Here is a 23,537-nt window from a genome sequence, read left to right as displayed (position 1 = left end):
GTTACATGTAGCTGAGCCACAAAGTACAAAAGGCTCAGCTCAGCATAAGAGTATTTTTCCAAATCTTTCAGTTTTAGGAAGGTTTGCAATCTGCATACAATTTCCTGGCTTACGTGATTCACAAGCCCTTCCAATTCATTCTTGGAAGATGCTGTAGCTCTCTAGCAGTTCCAATGCATTGGTTAGGTCATGCTTGCATGCAGAGGAAGAGAGTTTATTTTGTAAGGGAACACATTTAACATAAATGTAAATGTGTTTCCCTGTGGGTTGTGGGGTTTGTTTATATTTTTTGTTTTTTGAAGTTGGGATTTTTTTCTGTATTGTTTTCCTCTTGTTTATATTTTGAAATACGAAGAAAAGGGGAGGTGTTCATCTGATACAATTTACATAAATTCCTGTTAAATACAGAACGCAGACTTAATTTAGCCATATTTTTTATAAATTGGCATACAACTCTGGTGATATTTCACAAGAGATTCTTTTAATTGACTTGGCTCTTAAAAAGATCTTTCAGATGTCTCAAGTACTTTTTCTAAGAATTTCTAAGAAAAATCTAAGAATTTTCACATGAAAGTCATGTTTTATGGATGGGGTTTCGTCACTGCAGTGGCTCCTTTAGCTGGTTGTTATATGCTGCTTATTTTCATATGGCCTTTCCAACCTAAGCTGTAAAGTCTTAAGACCTTTATCAAGCACTGTTGCGATGCAAATAGATAATTGCATGTTACAGTTGAAAGTCTTGATTTTTTTTGTTGTTTGGGGTTTTTTTTGTTATGAAAATATGTTTGTAGAATAGTAGATTTATTATTTGCTTTAAGAATGAAAAACATTCTAGCAGAAATGCATAATCCTTTATTTATGCTGAAGAACTTTTGCTTTCTGTAGACCATATTGTCTAAGGTTTTCAGTGCTTTTACAGGTGTTTGAATACTGGTAGATTAGTTTTTCCTGGCTGAATTCCATGTCAAGAGCAAATTTCTATACACATAGTTTAGCTCTAATGTGTTAGTCAGTTACATGAAGAAAAATAGACCTTGGAAAGGTGACTGGAAAGGTCAGGGAATTTCTTTACTTTTAGCTAATGACAGTGTTTTAGATAAGAAGGGGTTGTGGTGTGTATTTTTGCTTTTTAATTAACTTGTGTTCCTGTGAGTATACCTAATGTCAAAGATATTAAATAGAAACTGTCTGTTCTGCTATCTGCTCAAGCTTCAACCATTTCATTTATTCACATTAACTGTTGCTATATAATGCCTTGCCACAGGAGTAGTTACCGTAGTGAGTTGTATCATGAGATACGTAGGAGACTTCTTACTGTAGTACATGTTAAAGCATAGTTAATGTGTTCAGACCTTTTTAATGACACCGTTTATTTAGTATCTAAACCTTATAGCAGAAATATATTTTACTTGCCTTCTATAGTGGATATTTAGCAGAAACTGAGTGGTTGAGGCAGAGAAGAGCTGTTCCCTCCAGACAGCTTGAAAAGGAAGGAGTGGAGTATTATGTTGGGACATCATGGGGATGATAAAGATTCATATGAAAAAAATCAACAATAGCAGAGTCTTTATAAACAATTTGTTTTCAAGTCCAACCTACCTTTTGATTGTAATTCCATAAGATTTAAGGCAACAGGAGTTTAGAAACTTGATCAGTGCCTATTGAGGTTTTAATTTGACATAAGTTTTTCACCCAATAATCTTGCAGACCTTTATCATGTTAAATCTTAGTAGTCAGATGTATTAGTTTGAAATAATAGCAAAGCTACTCTAAAGGGCCCATTTGGCTTCTTTTGGTCCCAACAGTTACTGAATAGGGAGTCAGGGCATTAGCCAGCTGAGGATGTACCTGTTCATTTTTTACGAGGGAAAACATTTGAAAGAAGCTGGGTTTTTTTTACGTGCAGCAGAGAAATCTGAATGGTTTTACTGCACTGTAACTTTTGTATAGTGCTTTCACTCAATTAAAAGAAAGCAAAAGGGTATTAGGATAACCCAAAAGATCTGTTATACAACATCTGTAACTGCAGTGGTTTGGGCTCCATTGTTTGCTTTGGTTTTTTTTTTTTTTCATACACAGTAAAAGACTATTTAAAGCTGTACTTCTGTTAGAGTTGAGGTATCAAGTGAAAGTGGCAAATGTTAGGGTGGTCACAAAATTGTGAAACTGATAGGGGAAATGAAGGGCTCTACACTCTTAAGTAGAAGAAAGGCTTTAGTAACCAGGCAATACAAACACTTACTTGCATTGTTACAGTGCATTAAGCTATTCTATTAGTGTAGTGAACTGAAAGCTTGAAAATTAAATGGATGAATCAAAAAGCCTCTCTCAGATGAGATGTATCTCTGATCTTATTCTGTCTTGTCTATTTCTTCCTTTTCTTCTCTCTCCCCCACCCGACAGTCCTTAGATGACCTTTCAAATGTCCCTCTTGATGAGACTCTTCAACTTCATGCATACATCTCAGATACTGGTAAGTGAATCTGTTACGGTGGTTTCTTATTTGGTTTCTGCCATTTGTTTTACATTTTTTAATATTACAGGCCCTTGGAATCCTAATCCTTTAGTTTTTTTAGCTTCATAAGACATTTAAATTCATGTTTTCTATGAAGTCCATGTAATGGAAATCCTTACAGAATTGGTGCTGTAGGTAATAGATTATATATCTGTACTTAAAATATGATTTAGTTTTTTATGTTTATGGTAATATTATTTTTCCTATATCTGGAGAATCATTCATTAAACCTAATATTAAGTGGCATTTATTTTAGAAATTATTTAAAGGACAAATTCTGAAAGCCATTTTTGTTTTTCTAGTCACACAATAATAATTCTTGACTGTATATTTCTTTCACTATAACATTTTTACCTATTTTTTGTGCTTCCTTGTTGACTTAGCTTAATTTATTGTAGTGACTTCACTCATTACAGAGGTGGCATTTTTGGTAATCTGAAAACAATTGCCGAGTAATAAAGTAACTTTTTTTTTATTACATGAGAAAAAATAACAAACTTCTCAAATATTATTTGCAGATATTCTTGTTATTTGAGATTGCACTGGTTAATTAAATTGTGAATTATCTTCAGATTCTTTTTTTTTAAAGTAATAATTTTAATGTCCAATTTTTTTAAAGGTAATTTAAAAGTTAAAAATTAGAAGTGTGTGTTTTTATTAAAATGGTGTGTAATAGTTTTTCCAGAATTAAACTTAGGTGTTTTGTTGTTTTGATCTAAGAAAGAAGTTAAACTTAGAACCACACAAATTTTGATAACTGTTAGGTTGAATCTGTGAATCCATAATATTCCAGTTGAACCAGGGGTATGTACAGGTTCGTATTGTAAGATAGATTAAACTGCACATGTTCTTCCTCTTCACCTCATGTTTGAACAAGAAATCCAAGTACCTGCTTTCTGGATGCTACAGGCAGTAGGTGCATCTTGCACCTGTGTACAGGCCTTTCCTTCTTCTGCCTTTGTTCTTCCCTTACTACTCTTTACTGTGCTTGTGGGGTGTATACAAGATCTTCACCATAATCTTTGAGGATTCGTCTTGTCTTGTGTTGCAAAATAAATGCTGATTAAGAGGCTGTGACACAGGGAGTGGTGGGGACATTTTCTTTCTTTTTCTGCCATTCTTGTCCTGAAGTGTTACTCCTAAAGGTGCAACTTGGCAATGCCCCTGAGATGTGGTCTGGTGACTGCACAGAAGAGCAGTCAGTGTGGGTTTTAGAGTATAGGGCTTGCTTAGCATATGTGGGGCTGGGATTTCCTGGCTCCGTTCCTTGGGCAGTCCTTTGGCAGCATCCTGACTGCTTGCTCTTTTCTCTCGGGATTCAGCGCTCAATATTCTTCTAGAGGGTAGATGGCAAAGAAAAGATGCTCCGTGCCCACTGTGCACTTTGCTAGTAATTCTTGCATGGTCAGCAGCTGCTTCTAAACTGGAGCTACTCCCTGGCTGCCTAGACCTTGGCCTTATACTTGAGAAAAGTCAAGGCTGGACATTGGAGCTGATGATTTATCAGGAAGTGTATTTTATGGAGCGTGGGGGCCTTGAAAAATCCACAGAACTTGATTAAAAAGTATTTCATCTAGCCACTGGAAAATTATGGTTGCTGGGCATTGGCTCAATACTTAGAGGTAAAACATGTTACCAATTTAAATGATGTGCAGTGTAAACAATATTTGTTCTAGGTTATTCTGTAGATTTAATGAAAGTTTTTGAAACAAATTCTATGCTGGGAGAATTCCATGATGGAGGGATGCTGATGAGAGTTTAAATATTCAATGGAGAACAAAAAGATGCTTGCTTCTCTTTAAAATAGCTGTGTTCTTTATATTTATAGAACTGACTTCTCAATAAAAACTTGTGTGCATGTGCACGTACACACAGAGAATGCATTATATATACGTACACACACAGAATGCATACATATGTGTGTGTATGTAGTTTCTGTTGATTTAAATACAGAAAGAAGAGGATTTTTTTATCTTAAAATTAATAAACTTCTGTTAATGAAGTCGGATGCTTACAGCTTGTAAGTGCTGTCTTGTATTGATAGATTTACTTTCTTTTTTGATGGGCAAACATTTGCAATATGATTAGAGTACTTTGTGGAGTGGAATTTCTTCTGATTTCACAGCTGTCTTTCATCCCTATCTTGAGTTCTTCAGGTTAAAATTATTTTTTAATGACATTCACTATTCGTAAAAGTTAAACCCCTTTCTGTTCTTTCGTTTTGCATGAGAGTGGAACTTGTATAAAGCTGCTTAATCTCTCTGTTTAAGTTTACATAATAAGTTTCTGGAAGGTATGACTTATACAGTGTTTTGCATAAAGGGATGGCTTACTCTTCTGCTTGCATGTCCATTTTTGTCTTTCAAGTCTGTCATTCCAGACATTCTTTCACTTCACATTTGTGTCCTTCCGTCTTCCTTCTTTCTGTTTGTTCTGTTTTTGTTTTTAAACTACTAGTCTATGCTGACTCTGACCCATATGCTGTGGCAGGAGTGTGTAATGACCATGGCAAGACATATGCGCTGTATGCTATCACAGTCCATCGGAGAAATCCAAACAGCGAAGAGACATGGAAGACATACCGACGCTACAGTGACTTCCATGACTTTCACATGAGGATCACTGAGCAGGTAATTAATCTCATAAATTCTTTTAAGGTTTCTCTGAAAGGTGCTTTTTCCATGGGATGGCATGGCATGAGTATTGGCTTTCTCAAAGTGACTTAAGATGTGGAGTTAAATCATTAAATGATTTTCCATTAAAGTTTACCTTTTTTTACTGTTTGTTTCATATGTTATTTGTACTGAGCATTTTACAGGTGCATGTTTATATAGTTTAGTACCTGATGGCTATATAATTGCTGTAACAAAAGAAAATGGAACTTAAAAAACCTTCCTTCCCTCAGCAATTGGGTATTTCATTTGATATGTTTGTCACAGAGATTGTCACAGAAATAAAATACATGATATGTTTGTTACAGAAATAAAAACTGAGCTTGGGAAATAGCTATTTAGGTTTTAAGTGAAATGTTAAGGATTGGTGGGGTCTCAAAAGGCACAGCTGTTGACAGCTCAGTGTACTGCTACACAAATCTGCCTTTTATTGCTGCACTTATATTCTCAGACTCTTTAACTCTCCTAAAATGAAAGAAAGAAAAAATAGACTTGGAATTCAATGGCTGGTACAAAGTAAACCTGATGATATGAAGAAGTGTCAAAAAAGCAATGCTTTTGAAAGAGGAGAGTGAAATGCTTTTACACCCAGCCTTTGGAGAAGTCAGATTTGACTGCAAAATCTTTGAACTAGTCAGAATTGTTGGATTATATCCATTTACTGTATTATTCATAGAGAGGCATAGAGAACAAATTCTGTAGAGGTAAGCTAGCATTATGAAATTGCAACAGAAGTTAAAATAGAAAAGACTTTATTGAAAAAAGCATACATTGTTTTGAATATTTGTATTAATTATAAATTAAGTCTGCTTTGCATTTCTGATTATGTTCGTGTGCTGTCACTAAATTTGAAATACCAGTTTTTGAACTCTTCTTCAGGCAGACAGTTATGGCTTCCTAGATCTTAGACTGAGTGAATGTTCTGCCGATGTGGGGCAGTTATTTAAAAATGGTCTACCAAGAAATAACTAGAAAAAATGTCAGAAGCAAAATTTTTCAAAATATGAAAGTGCAGTTTGTTTTTTTTTTTGCTAAATTAGATTTCTTTGAATTTACAGAAAATTGAGATGTTATCGTAGAACACAAAAATAGTGAAAAGTAAAGAAATTCCTGTGCTACGTTGTAGCATCTTGGAAACTCACAACAATTTTGCTTTGTTGTGAGAATAAAATAGACATTTCTGCTGAGTTTATGGGCACAGAAATGTCACTAATACACTGAACACCCTTCTTGTATGTGTGTCTGAGATACTTTGGTGACATATTAAAGGTAAAGGTTTGGATTTTTTATTTAAAATTAACAAGTAGAGCAGAGATTATTGTTTTATATTTTTTCAGAGAAAATAGGTACTTGATCTAAAATGGAATTTAAGTTAGATGTGTATAGTATCTGTATGAGCTTTTTATTCCTTAAAGTACTGAAAAGATTCACACCAGTTTAAGTCATTAATGTAATAAAAATTATTTGGAGTAGCTATCTGTATTTAAAATAGATGCCTTTCTCTGCTTACATTGTTTCTGTTAAGCTACAAGTATCCAAATAAAAACGATACTGTTTTCTGTTCTGTTATTTCCCCACATGACCTATTTGTTTCTAAAGTTAGAAATTTATTCTTTGGTGCTTCCTATAGGCCATAAATGTTACAAAAGCTTTGTGACCTTACAAAGTTTAATGCTGTCTTTGCACAAACACAGCTTGCAGGGACTGAATTAAATCACTCCTTAAATCTGTAATTTTGTGTGCTTCTCTAGGGAGAAAAGGATACAACCATTTTCCATTTTTTTTTTTTTCTTAAGGCCTGGATACTACACCTGTCTCTTTACCACCTTAAAATTATTATTTACACAAAGTCTAGATTCTGTATGTGAATAATCCTGATTCTTGGAATTTTATTCTTGTCAGTTTTTGTGCACTGTAGCAAATATATTCAACCCTCTTAAGTGTTAGGACCTCTTGTTTCCTAGCTGCTTCTCTGGAACACAAATTCTATCTGTAAAACTGGAATACATGTCAGCCAGTGCCAGTCACTTGTTACCTGGGGAAAAGGCACAGGTGATAGTGTATCAAGCATGATATGATAATGTATGCATAAACTGGGTGCTATCATGAGTTCTAGGAATAAAAGCTTAATCATTTCCTTAATAGGCATGATCAAGAGAGGAAGAGAAATATGTTTTAGAAGGATTTACAAGTTCTCTTGATTGTAGTCTCATAACACTATTAACTTTAATAATGAATCTTGATACTAAACGTTTTGCACATTTTGCTAGTCTGTATTTAAAAACTGGGTATCACACCTGTGTCCAGAAATTAAATTTTGCCCTTTACAGTCTCCTGAGAAGTTTTGTGCTTTGTTCTTGGTGGCTTACTGCTCATTTTGGCTTTTCCAAGGAGTCAGAGTTCCAGGCTTAATGCAGAGATTATTTCTCAGATGAGAAAAGGTCAATGTAATGTGTAATTTCTGAGCCTATGTGGTCATATGAACCTGTTGAAAACAGAAAAAAAAAAATCTTCTTTTCCTAGTTTGAAAACCTTGCAAATATACTGAAACTTCCCGGAAAAAAAACATTTAACAATATGGACAGAGAATTCTTGGAAAAGAGGAAAAAAGATTTAAATGCATATTTGCAGGTAAGAGGGGTCTTTGGTTATGTTCTTGGTTGGAATTTTTTTTTTCTGAGGTAGAAAATATGGTAGTGTTTTGTTTGTGTGGTGTTTTTTGATGGTGGTGTTTTTGGGGTTTTTTGTTGGTTGCTTTTTTGTTTTTGTTTGTTTGTTTTGGTTGGATGGTTTTTGGCCTGTTTTCTTTCCCTTTGTTATTCTCAACCAGTTCTGTCACAACTCCTGAACTGGTGAGATCCTGGTTTTGAGGTCTGTACAGTTAGCTTTCTTCCATTACACTTGTGTTTCTGGTTACTTTTGCTTGTGCTGTTGCATAATGATTGGTGTGGCACCCAGTCCAGCAGCATAGCAAACCACCCAGCTTCTCCGTTCAGGTAAGGCCTGTATCAGCAGAACCAAAGCAATCCAGTTATCGGACTTCATAAGCACTTTCTGGTCATTCAGAACTAGAATATGTTGACCAACTCAATGGACATTTTAACAGTAAATAACGAAGATGAATAAAGCATTCTGAAATCTAATTGTTCTCTTTAGAGTGCTAATATTTTTTTCTTTTGAGATGTGCCGTATTTTTAATAGCAATATTTTTTCAATCTTTTAGTTTGCTTATTTTAGAAGCAGTTTGATCATAAATATGTGCATTTTTTGTGAGATACTATAATTAACATACTGTCTAAAATTATGGGAGTTACCAAGAAGCACACTGTTTCCATCTTGAGAACAGTGTAATGTTGTAATAAAATTTAGAGAATGAAAGAGAAAATGCATAGCAAGATGTAGTGTGTTTGTGCATGGTACTTTTACCAAGCTGAATGGTCTGGCCTTTTTCATTATTTATTAAAAAACATTTTAATATTTTACTCAGCTCTTGTTAAATCCAGAAATGATGAAAGCTTCTCCAGCTTTAGCCCACTATGTGTATGACTTCCTGGAGAATAAAGCCTACAGCAAAGGGAAGGGGGATTTTGCACGGAAGGTAAGACAGAACTTCATAACATTCGTTAGTGTGCAGTGATTGAATTAAACAGAAATGAGAACTGTGATTGAACAACTATATAGTGTTTTGCAAAACAACTTGCAAGTGAGTTGCTTTAATACTTTGAGTGTCAAAGTATCTGAGGACCTGTGGAACCAAATATTTACCAGTTTTATAGCATGTAAATTTATTTGTATGACAAGGAAATAAAATTTTCAAATCGGACAGTGTATTCCACCAAAACTACTTTAAAAGTTACTTTGTCAGACATCTGTGTTCTGTTTTATTTTTTTTCCATAGTCTTATTCTTTCTGATTTCTTTTTTCCAGTTCTTTACTCTGTATTTGCTGCTGTTACCATGCTCTCCACTATTCAGCTCAAAAGATGAAATGCATTTCCCTTTAAAAGCACATGTTATGTATTTAGTTGTTGTAACCATTCAAAGTCATTGGTTGAATTTGGAGCTCTGAGCTGTGCATCTTATTGTTAAGCCACTAGAACTCTCAGCAGACAAGTGATTCCTTGGTTAGTTGACCAGTTTGTGTGGGCATCTGCTTTGCAAATATAGCTATTTCTAAACTTCTAGTGATTTTGATATAAAAAGCATCCGCAACTCTATTGTCACTTCAAGTTGTTCTACCTCTATTCCTTAAATGCTTAAGAGTGAAACAGTTATTAAGGTTTATGTAATGACTGATTCAGATTTTAATTTCCAGTGTATCAAGTTCTTCATAAACTTAACGTTTTAAGGTCCTCACACTAGTATTTGTGCCTCTGCTTGGACTGAATTTAGAGTATATACCGAAAAAAATCGTAACAGCTCCTATGAAACTACTTTAATTATACTTGTCATGATACTAAAGGATATTACTCCAGTGCTGTTTGAAAGAGGCATGTTTCAGACATGAAGAGTTGAAAGCACAAGTGAAACATCTGAAAGTAGGAAGCTTGGAAGGGAGAAATGGCACTGGATGGAGAAGAAAAAATAAGTTCAAGCTAAGAAAAGCTGAGAGATGGGAAACAGGACTTGGAGAATAGAATGTTGAAATATGTAAATAGCTACAGTAGTGCTATAAGGAATGAGAAATATAAATGAAAGTGAAGCTAAAGCTTTATTCTACCTTCTGTAATGAAGTTATGCAATTTGAGTTCTTTATATTATTGTTCTCTGGAACAGTGTGATACTTCTCATAGTGTATTAATACACTGGTGTCCTCATAGATCATACAATTCTGGTTAAACATCTTCCCCTTCAGATGGACACATTTGTAAATCCACTGCGTAACTCTATGAGAAATGTATCAAATGCAGTCAAGTCTCTCCCTGACAGCCTGGCAGAGGGAATGACTAAAATGTCAGACAACATGGGTAAAATGTCAGAGAGATTGGGACAAGACATAAAGCAATCATTTTTCAAGGTAAGAAAATATTTGGTAGTTAATGCATACTAGTAAATTAATAGGAGATTAGCTACTGACTCACTGAAGCTTATGTATACCATAATGAGTCAAGTCATTAGACAGAAGTTTGTTTTATACTTACACCCTTTCAATAAGGTTCAGCAGTTATGCTACAAACATGGAATTCTCATTGCTATTAAGTAACATATACTAAGATAGCACCTGCAGACTGTTTGAGCAATACTTTTTTTACTTAATTCAGTGCAGCCTCTTGATAAGAATGAGATTTTGTTTTTTTTTTTAGCAACCATTCTCATAAAGCTAGCTTGCTGCATCTGCTGCTTTCATTAGAAAAAACACAAACAACTATATTTTGAAACTTATACTAAAAAGACAGCCTCTTTTCTGCTTATTCCTTGCTGAACTCTGTTTTTTAATTAAATTTTCTTTGTCTTTCCTGCCATCTTTTCTTTCATCTTCCTAAAATATAATACCTTACAGGTGGGGAATGGTAGCATGGCATCCTATTTAGAAGTCCTATGAAAGTAATAATAATCCTAACATGTCCATTTTACCTTCCTTTCCTCCACTTTCTGTGTGTAGCTGTAAGGTTGGTGGTCAGGGATTGTTCCATTTTGTGTTACCAAAGCAGTTACATGTGGCAGATGTAGGACAGCAACCAGAATGAGATAACTGTTAAATCATGAAAGGGAGTAATTAATCTGTTGTGGTGTTGGGGAGGGTTTCTGGGTTTGGGGTTTTTTGTTTGTTTTTTGTTTGGTTGGGGGCTGGTGGGAGGGGTGTTAGGGATTTTCTTAATTGCTTGTACAATAAAATGAGTGGCTCTGGATTTTCTCTTTGCTGGTAACTTTTCTGGTGTGTGACTAACAATATATCTGCAGTTATACTCACTGGAAAGTGTCTGGCTAGGCATGTCTTCAGATAAAGGGGAAATATGAGAAGAAATATCAGACACATGAATTTCTAGTTGTTTTCCAGTTGAAGTATTAGGCATTTGAGAAAATACATGGGGATAGTCTTAAAGGCATTGGTAACTTGGATAACTGTAGGAGAATACCTACAGGCTTGATTTGTGGAGGATGAAAGGACTACTATATGGTTATCTGCAAATAGTATGCAACTGACTTTTGGCCAGTTGCAAAAAATTGGTCTGATTTATTGGTATTATGAAATATTATTTCCTTTATAAATGTTACATATTTTCATTGTAGGTGCCTCCTTTGATCCAGAAAACCTATTCAGATCCAGACCATTGCCGTGTTGCAGCACCAATTGATGACAATGTGAGTCTGACTCTTTTAAAACCAAATAAATGTGTTCTTATTCTGTATTAAGCTACATATTTATTGTTTTCTGATAATATACTAGGCACTCACAAACAGTTCCAAACTTTTTCAAAGAAACATGCTTCCTTCTAAAATTACTGTCTTAGTTAGTACTGAAATGCTTTACACAACAGTGAAAACAGAGTGCTCATGCTATGACTTCTGTGTTTTGTGGGTGAGGTTTTGTTTGGTTTTTGAATTTTTCTTTTTCCCACTCCTCTCTCCAATATCTGTACGTTCAAAGTTAGTATGGTACCAGACTCTTAGCATCATTTCAGTTGGCATTTTACGGATTCTGATTTCTGATGTGACCTATTAAAAAGCATTTGTTTAATTGATCAGAAGTAGTGTTTGATATCTTGTTGTGGAAAACATCTTCAGAATGTTTTCCTAAATAATAAACTTTTAGTATGTGGATACCTAAATTGTATAAAGTAGTAATATTAGAAACTTGAAAGAGAAGTTTCAGCTTTTGATGCTGTTATAAGCTATGGTATTTTGCTATTGTTTTGATTGAAACATTGATCTTATATGTGAAAACAATTGGTAAAAACCTTTTATCTCTAAGTAGGACAGAAAGGCCATGAGATTACCAGTGATTGTATGCAATTTGCTATGGTCATAAATCTGCACCTGTTCTGCCCTTCACATTTGGGGGTTTTGGTCACATCAGAGCATTCCAGTTTGTTTTCCTATGCATAACTGCTATGGTGGCTTCTACAATAAAAGCATTAATAACAACTAAGATGAAAATCTCTTTCATACTACAGAATTTAGTAAATTTTTCTTCAAATTTTAATACCTGAAAAAGAAAAAATATTGACAGTTTCTACAAATATATGCCATCCATTGTTTAAAATTTCTGCATAGTTACTGAATCCTCTGTTTTAGTATTTCCATAGCTATTTTTTGTAAGCTGATTTGTGTCATATCATCTATTAAATAACAAAATGATAATGCGTTTCATCAAGCATAAAAGCACTTACATCCATGCAGAATTGAGTGATATCTAAATAAAAGGCAGTTCATTGCAACGATGTGTCATTGTTCCTTGGAATTGTTCTGAATTTGGCACAGTGCATCCATAAGAAAAAGATGTCCAAAGAAAGCTCCTTCTAGACTTTTCCTATTAGGCAATTAGAACAGCTAACAAAGGGAGAGTTCAGGGACAAGCTCTCCCTTTAGGACATGTTCACTTGTCTTAACTTTGTTCAGCTTTGGTGAAATAACTATTTCTGTCTTATTTTAAAAAGTCAATGGATTTAAGCCTAGTTCATCTTTAATTTTCTAGCTTTCTTTGCTGTTAGTGATGTTACAGGAGATTTAGGGAAGATTTCATATTACAGTAAAATATAGAGCAAAGTGTTTCTGTCATTGTTCTGCTTATACTGAAATGTTTGACCTGTGAAGTAACTACTGATACTGTAGCTGTCTTGAACTGAAATAAATGTTTACTGATTATTCTTTCATTTGGTGGTTAGGTGGATGACAATATTCCACTGAGAGTAATGCTCCTCCTTATGGACGAAGTCTTTGATTTAAAGGAAAGAAATCAGTGGTTAAGAAGAAATATAAAAAATCTGCTTCAGCAACTTATTAGAGCAACATATGGTGACACAATTAATAGGTACTGCTTTTCTTATATAGTTATTACATGAGTGAGACTGTGGACTGTGTCTATGAATCGTTTTTGGTATTACTAAATTACTGTGGTTTAGATCTGCTTTCATTTGCCTTTGAAGAGGATCAATAAACCAAGTACAAATGTAGTGTAAAATGAAGATAAACACAAAGTATTACTAAAAGACAAAGTCCAGTAACTGTTACATGCCAGAGAACTTCCAAAGAGCTTTAATGTATCAGCAAGAGTGTGAATGTAACTTAGTATTGATGGTGTCTGTGCTTCTTGCCTTGTGTTTTTGCAATATACTTTTTTATTAATTCTATTTATGAATTTCTGTGCTATTCCTGTTTACATCTCTTCAATGCCACAAATGATACACTGCCAGTATCAAATTATGTGAACTATACTGAGTTGCTTTGTTTTTTTCTCTCACACTTTAAAAGATTGAAGGGAGGAAGGGAAAAGACTATTATGGGGTCTGTTCTCCTTCCTTCATCTCTCCCCATGTTCTCTGTAATTCACATGTGGTTATTCATGCAAATACAAAGCAAATTAGTGGTGCTAAATAAGTAATGTTTCTTGCCCTCTTAATGTTTCTTGATCCTCTTCAAAGCTTAGAAATCTGTTTTCATGCTTTCCCTTCTAATAGGTTGCTTATGAAGTGTAACTAAAAATACAAATAAACCCCAAATTTGCAGAAACAGGATTGTCACTAAATTGCCACTTAGGATTAGTGCGATGAATCAAAAACTTAATTTCTGGCAGGTAGGAAGTAGTTTCTTACTGCTTTTTCAGGACTTTCCTCACCCGTACTTCTTACTCTTCACAACTGTATTTGTAATGTTTTTATCACTCTTTAACATACGGACAGTTCTTGGGGTACCAGTAGTGATGCAACCATATAGTAAACTGCATTACTGGGTCTTTTTTAGATAGTTATATTGAGACCTGTGCTTCAAAAAGTATGCTGCCCTTCTGAACAACTAATATTTGTTGCTGTTTTCAGACTGTAGTATGTAACAGGCTGCTGCTTACTTACTGCAGAAATATTACACTTCTACCTTTGGAGCTATTCCAGATACTCATGACTTCCTCTGGTTCATCAGCTTGTCCTGACAGATTCTTGGGGTTTAAAAGAAACATTGTGTTCTTATCTTTTTGTTTTGTTTTGTTTTTCTTACTTTTCGTATTATTTTCTTATTTCTTAGAAAACTAAAATTATGTTTAATTATTTCCCAGGAAATAATCCTGGGATTGTGGTAATAGACGCGTATATAGTTTTTGTAGATATCCTAGATTTAGATATTAATCTGTGTGTGTTGATGAATGAAGGTCAAAGTTTATGGTCAGTCTACATCTCCTGTTAAAGATTCTGAAGTAAGCGCATAGATAAGTAGGTAATTTGACATGAAGTTTTCTTTCTGCTTGCAAAAGCAGAACTTGAAAAGTGCTCCATGAAGAGGAGCCCTTTACAGGCAGAACAGTTACCTAATGCTGATGGGAGATGCAGGATTGAATTTTCAGCCTGCTTAGTCATCATATATTTACTTAAAAAGAAAAAGGTGTTAGCTTTAGGAGTGATCAGTGACCTCAGATTCTTATCTTTAGAATCAGCACTTGCCTTCCTAGTGTGTAGTTTATAAAACCTACTTAAGGAGCTGGAGAAAGCTGAAGTTGTACTTTGTTTGCCCTAGAGTGCTATTTAAAATGCTGTAGTTCTGTCTCTGTTCTAAAAATTAAATGAGAGACTTGTTTGCTTTGATTCTAGAAAAATAGTTGATCATGTTGATTGGATGACATCTCCTGAGCAAGTAGCAGATGCAGTGAAACGCTTCAGGTATGTCTTTTGTCATAGCTGTTGCATATGAACTACTCGCTAATTGGTGTCCAGTATCTCTGTATCCTTCTTATTCTTTTTATGTGAGGAAATTGTTTGTGTACAGAAATCCAGCTGGAGCATACCCTGCTTTTTACATCGGTTAAGTCAGAGAAAGTAAATTTCACATAAAGAATGTTTTTTGAGCTCTCTCCTCTTTCTTCAGAAGTTCTTCGTTAACCAGTCTAAAACAGCTGTATACTTAAAAATTTCATCATATTACTGATCAAGTGTCTTGTTTGCCTTGACGAAGGCAGTTGCATGCCCTACCTTAAAAAGGCAAACAATTATTCCTAAAAAAAAACCCTAGCTCTAGGCCAGTATGTTTCATATGTGGGCACATACTTTCAAATTCAGGCTTTGGTTCCCTTGTATCAAAGATTTTGTTGTTCCTTTTCCTAGAAGTCTTAGTGGTTTCTGTGTTACTGTTGAGCAAGAGCTGTCTCCTCTTGTTTTTTTGAGGGGTTTTTTTGTTGTTGGTGGCGGTGATTTTGTTTTGATGGAGTAAAGGAAATAACACAGGATAACATATTAGGTAAAATATAAATAAAGTAGGATAACATATTAGCCAGTAGAATACATGCTTTACAGGTATTCTGTTATTCTTTAATAAAATTGAGTAAGAATCTCTGCTGCTTATTCAGAAAGAGGATGTTATCCACTGAGGCAAATAGCTTTTTAGGCAGTCATGTCTTTTGCACTGGGCTTTAAGCTATACTGAAACATCTCGGCTTTAGCTTGTTCATAAAGTAACTGCTGTCAGAGATCTAATGAAGCATTTTATAGGCCTACTCCTAGAATCTGTTAGTGGTGATAGAAGCAAATCTGAAATATGTTTTATGTAACAACTATGTGGTATTTGAATGCTTTTGGTGTGTAATATTTTCTTACAGATTGTTGTCCTAAAACAAGTATAGGGTAGCTACTAATACACTAAGTGTATTGCACTTCTTGCCTTTGATTCTTTTTTTCCTTTTCCCTTTTCTAATATTTGAAGTCTGTGTTAGGTGGTGTGCAAATTACTTTCTTGTATTTATTTAATGAGATAGCTTTGAGGGATTAAAAACAGCCTTTCACTTGATAAAATTTTTATGTATTTTGACAGATTTGCTTTTGTTACAGAGATGCTTTCTGGCCCAACGGCATTTTAGCAGAGGCAGTTCCACGGAGGGACAAAGCTATTAGAATGAGGACAAGAGTGGCAGGGAAGACCAAATTACTGGAGGTAATGCCAGGTAAGTGAGTCTGGAATTGAAGGCTAATAATCTTTACCATATATTGTTGCTGGATTTAGACAGTATTCTTACTGATAGTTAAATGTTGACAAGAAATGTTGACATAGGAACTGTATTTAAATAAAAGGGGTTTTTATTATTAATGCACTGCATATTTTCACATGTATTGTGACTTTGCAACTGTAATTCTCTTAGAACCACCCAGTATTTAGCTTCACTAAGTTTAGCAGATGAAATACCTGTATTCCAATGCACCATGTTTACATGTAAAAGAACATGGTTACACATATATAGTGTAAAAGAGAAGTAATATTCAGAAATCCTTTCTGCTGTAAGAGAACTTTTAGTTTGTGTATAATAGAGGCACTGTTACTACAGATTCCAGGCTGCATAAGTTGAAAGACTTAGTATTCAGTTTGTTAACATAGAAGCAGAATTTAGATTAAACTTCTGTGTAACCTTTGTTTTTGTAGACGAATTGAAGCACATCATCGGCGCTGAGACTACACGGAAAGGCATTCTTCGGGTCTTTGAAATGTTCCAGCACTCTCAGCTGAACAAGAGAATGGTGTACGTGTTTCTGGAGAGATTCCTAGAAACCTTATTTCCACAAAATAAGTTCCCTGAGCTCTTCAGCAAACTTCATTCACGGTCAAAGCAGATGCAGAGGTATAAGCAGAGACTACTTTCTACTCAAGCGCCTTCCTTACAGAAAAGGTGACACTTCAAACCTGCAAAGCTGGTGTATGTTTGTCCAGGATTAATTACTTGGGCAGATTCTCTGGGGCTTCAAACTCACATGCTGTTATTTCTGCACCAGTCTTCTAGTGTCACATATTAGATTATTAATGCATCTGTAAGACCTGTGGATCTTCTCATCTTCACTTGTAATTCAACCACTACCAGAAGGGTTTGTGTGTTTTAAATGATTTGGTGCGTCTTCATGCAACATTGAGAGGAATACTGGCCCAATATATAAGAATGCTGATTCCTTCCTTTCCTGAGTCGATGTTTTGCCAGCAATGAAAAGTGCCAGACTGCTCATGTAAAGCACAACTATGGTGACACAATAGAAGGAGAGGAAGTTTTGGCACTGGGAGATAGTGCAATGTGTGAGAATCAGGTGGAATTGTTCAACATTATGACTGTTGAGGCTCTGTAGGGCTCTCTTAACATTCCTGTAAAGGCTGAGCTAACAGGAAAAACAGTCTCTGGAATAGCAGGTTTGTATGAGAGGGGAGAAATAGTTATAGCCCCATCATAAAAGTACATTTATTAAAGAAAAATAGAGGCAATGTGGCCTTTATGCCCTATTTACAACACCTTTCATGTTTTAAACAATAACATAGATCTAGTGGGAGGTTTTGTAAAGGCAGAGGTGCAGTAAAAACAAACCCTTTATTTTGATTATTCTGTAGCTTAAGGGCCATATTGTGCTCTTACAGCACCTGGCATAGATATTGCATGTAACTTCAGTGGAGAAGTGGCATCATATTTATGTTCGGTTGACGTATTTGAACATATGTCAAGTTGATAGTAGTGGAAGAAAGGGGGTACATGGTAAAAAAGAGGACAGACATGTTAGAAGATGAGGAAATTGCATTAAGACACAGTTTACACACGAATCCCCACTAAATTCTGAAACTTTTTTTGGATGTGAAAGACTGTCCTACATAAGTGAACGATTCCTTACCTTTTAGTGTGTAAGCCTCGAATGGAAAATGTTAAATTATTTGGTTCCTCACAGGTAAAAGATATCATTAGTCATATGCAAACACTTGGAAAATCCAGAACGCATCTCAGTGTATATATGAAAATAAAAATGAAATAAAACTGGAATATTTTTTTAAATATTTTTTTTATTTTTTTGATGTAAAATTTTAATAAAAATTTGACATCAAGGCCCCACATCCATCTGTTTAGTTTCAGTGAAGAATTTCTGTCCAATTAAAAATAAAGTAACAACCAAATAATCCTGTTTGGCCACAGCGTATCTCAGTTTGTGTTTTCCATAGTCCCCTACTGTTTGAGCACCGTTATCTGGATATAAATAGGAAGTAATCCTACAGAGTCCGGTACTTTTCTGAACGCTGAGCGCAGGGTAAGACACAGCAATTGTTCAAGGATCCTTATAGCAATTTGTGTCATAATGGGAACAAATGATCCTTTTACATGAGGGAGGAGCCTATTATGAAAGCGTTCTAAGAGAAGACAAGAAGGCTCTCAAAGGACCTAGTTAAATTGACTGAAGCCTCTATGTAGATCATTTTTTCTCATGGACTCTAATGCAATGTAGCCTTTTGTCATACTACTTAATGATGATCATATTGTACTGTTAACATTCTCATACAGTATGCATGGACTCAAGTGCACTTGTTTTTTTTTTTCTTTATTGCAGAACTAAATACTATAAATTAAATCCCTTTCTTTTATAGTCCCTAGGAGGATGAGTTGGTTAAATATGTAAGAACCCTTCCCCCTTCCTCTCTGCAGGTTCTGTAGAAGTGTGTTGAATTTAACACATTTGTTGAGTTCTGTGTTAAGTAATCAGTGTAGCCAGCTCCTGTTGTTTACAAGCCTGTATCTTCCTCTAATGTCAGGGTGCTCAAGCATTCCTGGTATCTGACTGATGAAACATCGTTCAGCAATTGTTCTTGGCGATATAGCAAATACATCCTTGAGCCTACCAAATCTTATTTATGGCTTTTAAATCACTGAATTTGTTATGCAGTATGAAAGCAGGAAGTTCAAATACTGTTTTGTCAAATCTGTGGAACTTTTTATGTATCTGTAGGTACCATGAAAAAATTCAAGAGAATAGTGATAATGTGCAAATTTGGGATTTTTTTTTATTATCTGGTACATTTCTATTAAAAAATAAAATAATATCTCTAGGAATGTGAAGTGAACATAATACACCATGTTTATTAGTTTTACTTAATGAATTTATTACATATATATACCTATACACACAGTTGTATACCTATGTGTGCATATGTATATATGTATTGAAGTTTTGTCTTCTGTATTTAATTACAAAATGTGGCTTCCTAATTCAGTGGTGCCTGTTGGCTGACAAGAATAATCAAAAATTAATCCTTTTTGTTAAAAATAGTTTGTGTGTATTTCTATTTAAATGGTTTTCCTGTTGACAGCTTAAAATACCTACCCTGTCAACCGAAGCAGCCTCTTGTCCTAGAAAGTTTCTAAAACTGAATGTTAATATACAGCACCTAAGTGTCTGGGTGTATCTTCTGGCCTTTGGATGCTGTGACTGGCTGCTGAAAATTGTGCCATTGTCAACAAATGCACTTGTTTTAGCCTTAATTATTTTTAAGAGAAAACAAGCAATTGAATTTTCCATTTGGTTCATCCTCAAGCTTGTGCTGCTGGTGTTTGCTAGAACTACACAGTAAATTTTAAGTGCTACCAGAATGTGTACCAAAATAAAAATGTATGAATTCCACAATCTAAATTTTAATTTTGTGCAATATTTTCATTTACTGCATGTGTATTTGAATAATTGTAAAATAAATGAATTTTTAATGTTTTGAAGTCTAGGTTAAAAATATCTTCTCAGCTGAACAATTTTGCGTTCTGTTGTTGCGTTAGTTTATTTAAGGACTTGTTTTAAAAGTCTTATTTGTTACTCCTTTGTTAATTTTACCCTTGTTCTCAATGATCCTTGCTCGTTTGAGCAAAGCTCATATATTACAAGGGAAAAATCTAAAGAGCACATCTCATGAATATAGCTGTTATGAATTACTTGTGCATATCATTGTACAGTAAGTGTCAGCTGTGTGCCTAATCGTTCTATTGATGCTTTTTCCCTCCCTTTCCTCTTGTTTCTGTAACAAAGAATGAACAGGAACCGGGCTGCCATGGTCACTTCTACTGAATGGCAGAAGACTTTTTTTTTTTTTTTTTTGGAGTTTGCATTTATGTTCTGTCCAATAGAAAGCTAAAAAATTACACTAATAAAGTATTAACAGGATTATGACCAGTCTGTTTGTTCTTAAAATAACTTTCTCACTTACAGGTACAAATGTTCCTCAAGTCTGAAAAAAAATCACTCAAAATAAAAAAATACTGCTTTTAAAGCAATCCTTCTGTGTTTGGAAGGTTTTGCTTTTAACCAGTTAATCTCTACATTCATCTTCAACCAGCTTTTTCAAAGAATCCCGTATTTTAAAAGGATTTATCCAGAAGTGGTGGGATTGTTTGGTGTAGGAGGGGTTTTTTTATATTGTTGCATTTTTTTACTCTCTGGCTTTTTCCCCCAGGTTTATTTTTGCAGCAGCTGGATCTACCATGGGAGCACAATTGTTACCCTTGATATATTTATTCCAGCTGTTTCACATTCATCAAAAAGACATCCTGAGCTACGGAGATGTTAGTTCTTTGACCCTGGGGTAAAGTGTTTACCACTTTCACTAACTTACTTTTGCCACAGGATATAGACCCATCTCAGGAATTTCACTAGCTGATTGCAAGGTCTTACTTATTGAAGCTAGGATAACTTCATAGCAAGAAATTCACACCATTATGAACTTATTCTAAAAAGTCTTTAAAGTATCTGCCATTTGCTTAGTGGTGGAAATACATTTTCATGTATTATTTAAATCTACAGTCTTATTTATCACATCCAGTTTATTTTGGTTTTGCTGTCTAATGAATGTGTGAGGATTGCTGAAGTTTTTTGTAAAGTTCAGTAATGAGCATCACTCTGCATTGACTTATTTAACTAGAGATTTCATGATTCATCTTTTAGAAGGAAATTATATCTTGAAAACATATAATAAAATTTTATGTATTTGGAAATAAATTATCTTTGTTTTCACTGCCACTGAAGTTTACCCCACATATACAGAGAAATATGTTTGAATACTTTAATATTCAAATATCTGAAATAACTGTTTCCCATGCTATGTCTCTTTGAATTACTGTGGCATGTTGGGGTTGGGATAATCTGCATGGGTCAGTTAAATTACTTGGTATCTGGTTCAGCAAGGGCCAACTGGAACTTTCAATTTGACATTTTAGAATTGAATAGTACATAAGTTAATTCTGAGGTTGGGCTTTAATAAAGAATGACATATTGAATTTCTGGTAATCAAGAACTATTTTGGTGTAAGGAATGTAGCTTTTAAAAACAGGCTTGCTCTTTCTTACTATAACAGCTTTAAAAGTAGTTGTTTCAGCCTTTGTGCTGAATTTTCTCATCTTGAGGTCTAGAAACATGGTAATTCTGAATTGAGAGATACTGGTGGAATTTTCAGTTAGCAACTTACTGGAGCTTTAGGCAAGAGAGTCTCATAAAATTTTTAAAATTAGGAACACCATTCTTAATTTAGAATATGTGGAAAATGGTTTTATGAGTTACCTGGTTATTCAATGCACAGAATAGCCAGAACTTGTAAGAAACGTCTACTTTTCTGTTCTTTTTCTTAAAATAGCTGGCCTGTACGTGCAAAACTTCATTTGCAAAAGTCATTTCATGTTACCAGGTAACAGGTTTGTTTTCAGTATGAACGTTAAAATTTGATCATCATTAGAATTTGATCATCAAAGGCAACATTTGCTTTTTTCTTAACATTCCTTGTAGTCTGTTTTAAAAAAGTGGTTTAATATCTTACCTGATCAATTTTATATTGCCAGTGTTGATTTAAATCCCTAGTTTCCCAGTAATCCCTAACATTTTTTTTGCAAACAAATGCCTGCTTATACCCAGTGTAAAAACACAAAAGGTATTTTGGGGAGAAAAGGATAAGAGCTTCAGTCAGTATTCTGCTGTCTTGGGTAATTGTATTCATACCAAAGCAAAATGGGAATGTCAGGCAGTTGGAAATTCACAAATTTTGCTGTGCTTCTGCAGTGCCCTGTAAAGGAAACATGCAAGGTTGTCCTATGCATCACACATATAAAAAGAAAACCAAGATGTTTTTCTTATGTGTAGGTTTTAAGTGGTGCTGAGGGTAGCGGTTAACAGGTGTGCTGAGTGTCTTTGTTACAGTGTTAGTGTTCTGCTAGAAAGATACACGCAGCCTGGAAAAGTGTGTTACTGACCAGGGATCTTCAGAACCAAGATACAGGCTGTCATCAGGAAAAGAACTTGCTCAAGTACCTGGGCACCTCCAAGTGATTGCACATATAAATGTTCGTGCTATTTCACTTGCTAAAGAATCCATCCTATTTTTTTGTGAGTGTCCATAGTAGTGATACTAACAAGAATGTTGTATGTAGAGGATATGCCTTCTCGAGCCATAAGAAGCATAAAGATATTATACAGCTGTCTGTGTAGGTGGACTCTTTCAGCTTGATGGTATTGGGGACAGGATCCATCACGGGTGATGTTGCAGAAGATACTAAGTAGTATTCAAATAAGTTGGTAAACTACTGAAGTAGGAAAAAACAGAATACCTTCAGCAGTCATTTGATTTCTGAATTTAAACTTTTGGTATTGTGGTACTTTATATGCTAAGATTTTTACTGTGATAAAGGCTGTGCTGTGTTTCAAACACTAGAATCAATCACATAGTAATCAACCTGTTATTGTAACAGGCTATCACTAGCTTCTGTGGAATAGAGTGCAGGGAAACATCTCTCAATTTCTTTTTGGACAGAGATGGGAAAAACTTCTGTTTCTATCCATTCTGGTGGTGTTTGCTATGCAAAGAGATAACACAGCAGTTAGACCCTTCTCACTAAGTAGCATATGAAAATATGTTTGTATTCTGTATGCAAGATCATCTAGTAAATCCATAGTTAAGAAAACCAGTCTAAATAAAATTACAGCTGTTCATGTTGAAAACAAATCTTTCACCTGATTTTTATCAATGCATACAATATATCTGTGCAGTTTTGTGACCTCTATGATGATTTTATTATTGTGGACTAGAATTAATAATAATCCATGAGAAACTACCTTTTAATTTTAAAAGTTGTTTTAACTGACAAGTAGTGTACTGATTATTTATTTTGTGCCAAGTCAACTGATTTTTTTTTTTACTATACTGAAAGATGTGCCCTCATAATGAGTTTATTAAACCATTTCTTCAGAAAATGAACAGTAAAACTTTGTACCCATTTAGTAACAGCATGTGAAGTACAATATTCTCACTGTTTCCATTAACTTAGAGACTTGAATAAACTGGAAAGAAAGCACTACAGAAGAAAATTTGAGGTGGGTCAGAAATATCTTTCAACTTCAGAATTGTATTGGAAACATTAAAAGTGCCACTAACCTCCCTTCCCACCTGCCACTTTCACAC

At 34.7% G+C, this 23,537-nt stretch overlaps 1 protein-coding gene across 3 annotated transcripts in view; it reads left to right on the top strand.

Annotated features, from left to right (window-relative positions):
- Positions 1-20,263, top strand: part of SNX13 (sorting nexin 13) — a 64,479-nt gene extending 44,216 nt beyond the window's left edge. Inside the window, exons 17-26 of one of the 3 annotated variants that reach the window (XM_034062524.1) lie at positions 2,404-2,473; positions 5,006-5,145; positions 7,711-7,818; positions 8,675-8,785; positions 10,042-10,203; positions 11,418-11,489; positions 13,013-13,158; positions 14,924-14,992; positions 16,154-16,266; positions 16,740-20,263. In XM_034062524.1, coding sequence (XP_033918415.1) covers positions 2,404-2,473; positions 5,006-5,145; positions 7,711-7,818; positions 8,675-8,785; positions 10,042-10,203; positions 11,418-11,489; positions 13,013-13,158; positions 14,924-14,992; positions 16,154-16,266; positions 16,740-16,987 — 1,239 coding nt within the window. In that variant the 3' untranslated portion in view covers positions 16,988-20,263. Of the gene's footprint in view, positions 1-2,403; positions 2,474-4,972; positions 5,146-7,710; positions 7,819-8,674; positions 8,786-10,041; positions 10,204-11,417; positions 11,490-13,012; positions 13,159-14,923; positions 14,993-16,153; positions 16,267-16,739 lie in introns of all 3 variants that reach the window. The other 2 variants (XM_034062521.1, XM_034062526.1) reach the window with 2 other exon arrangements.
- Positions 20,264-23,537: the final 3,274 nt, after the last annotated feature.

Source organism: Melopsittacus undulatus, chromosome 1, assembly GCF_012275295.1.
Source record: "Melopsittacus undulatus isolate bMelUnd1 chromosome 1, bMelUnd1.mat.Z, whole genome shotgun sequence".
In the NCBI taxonomy this organism is placed as follows: domain Eukaryota; kingdom Metazoa; phylum Chordata; class Aves; order Psittaciformes; family Psittaculidae; genus Melopsittacus; species Melopsittacus undulatus.
The sequence above is the reverse complement of the archived record's forward strand: the minus strand, read 5'-3'. Positions and strand labels throughout refer to the sequence as shown.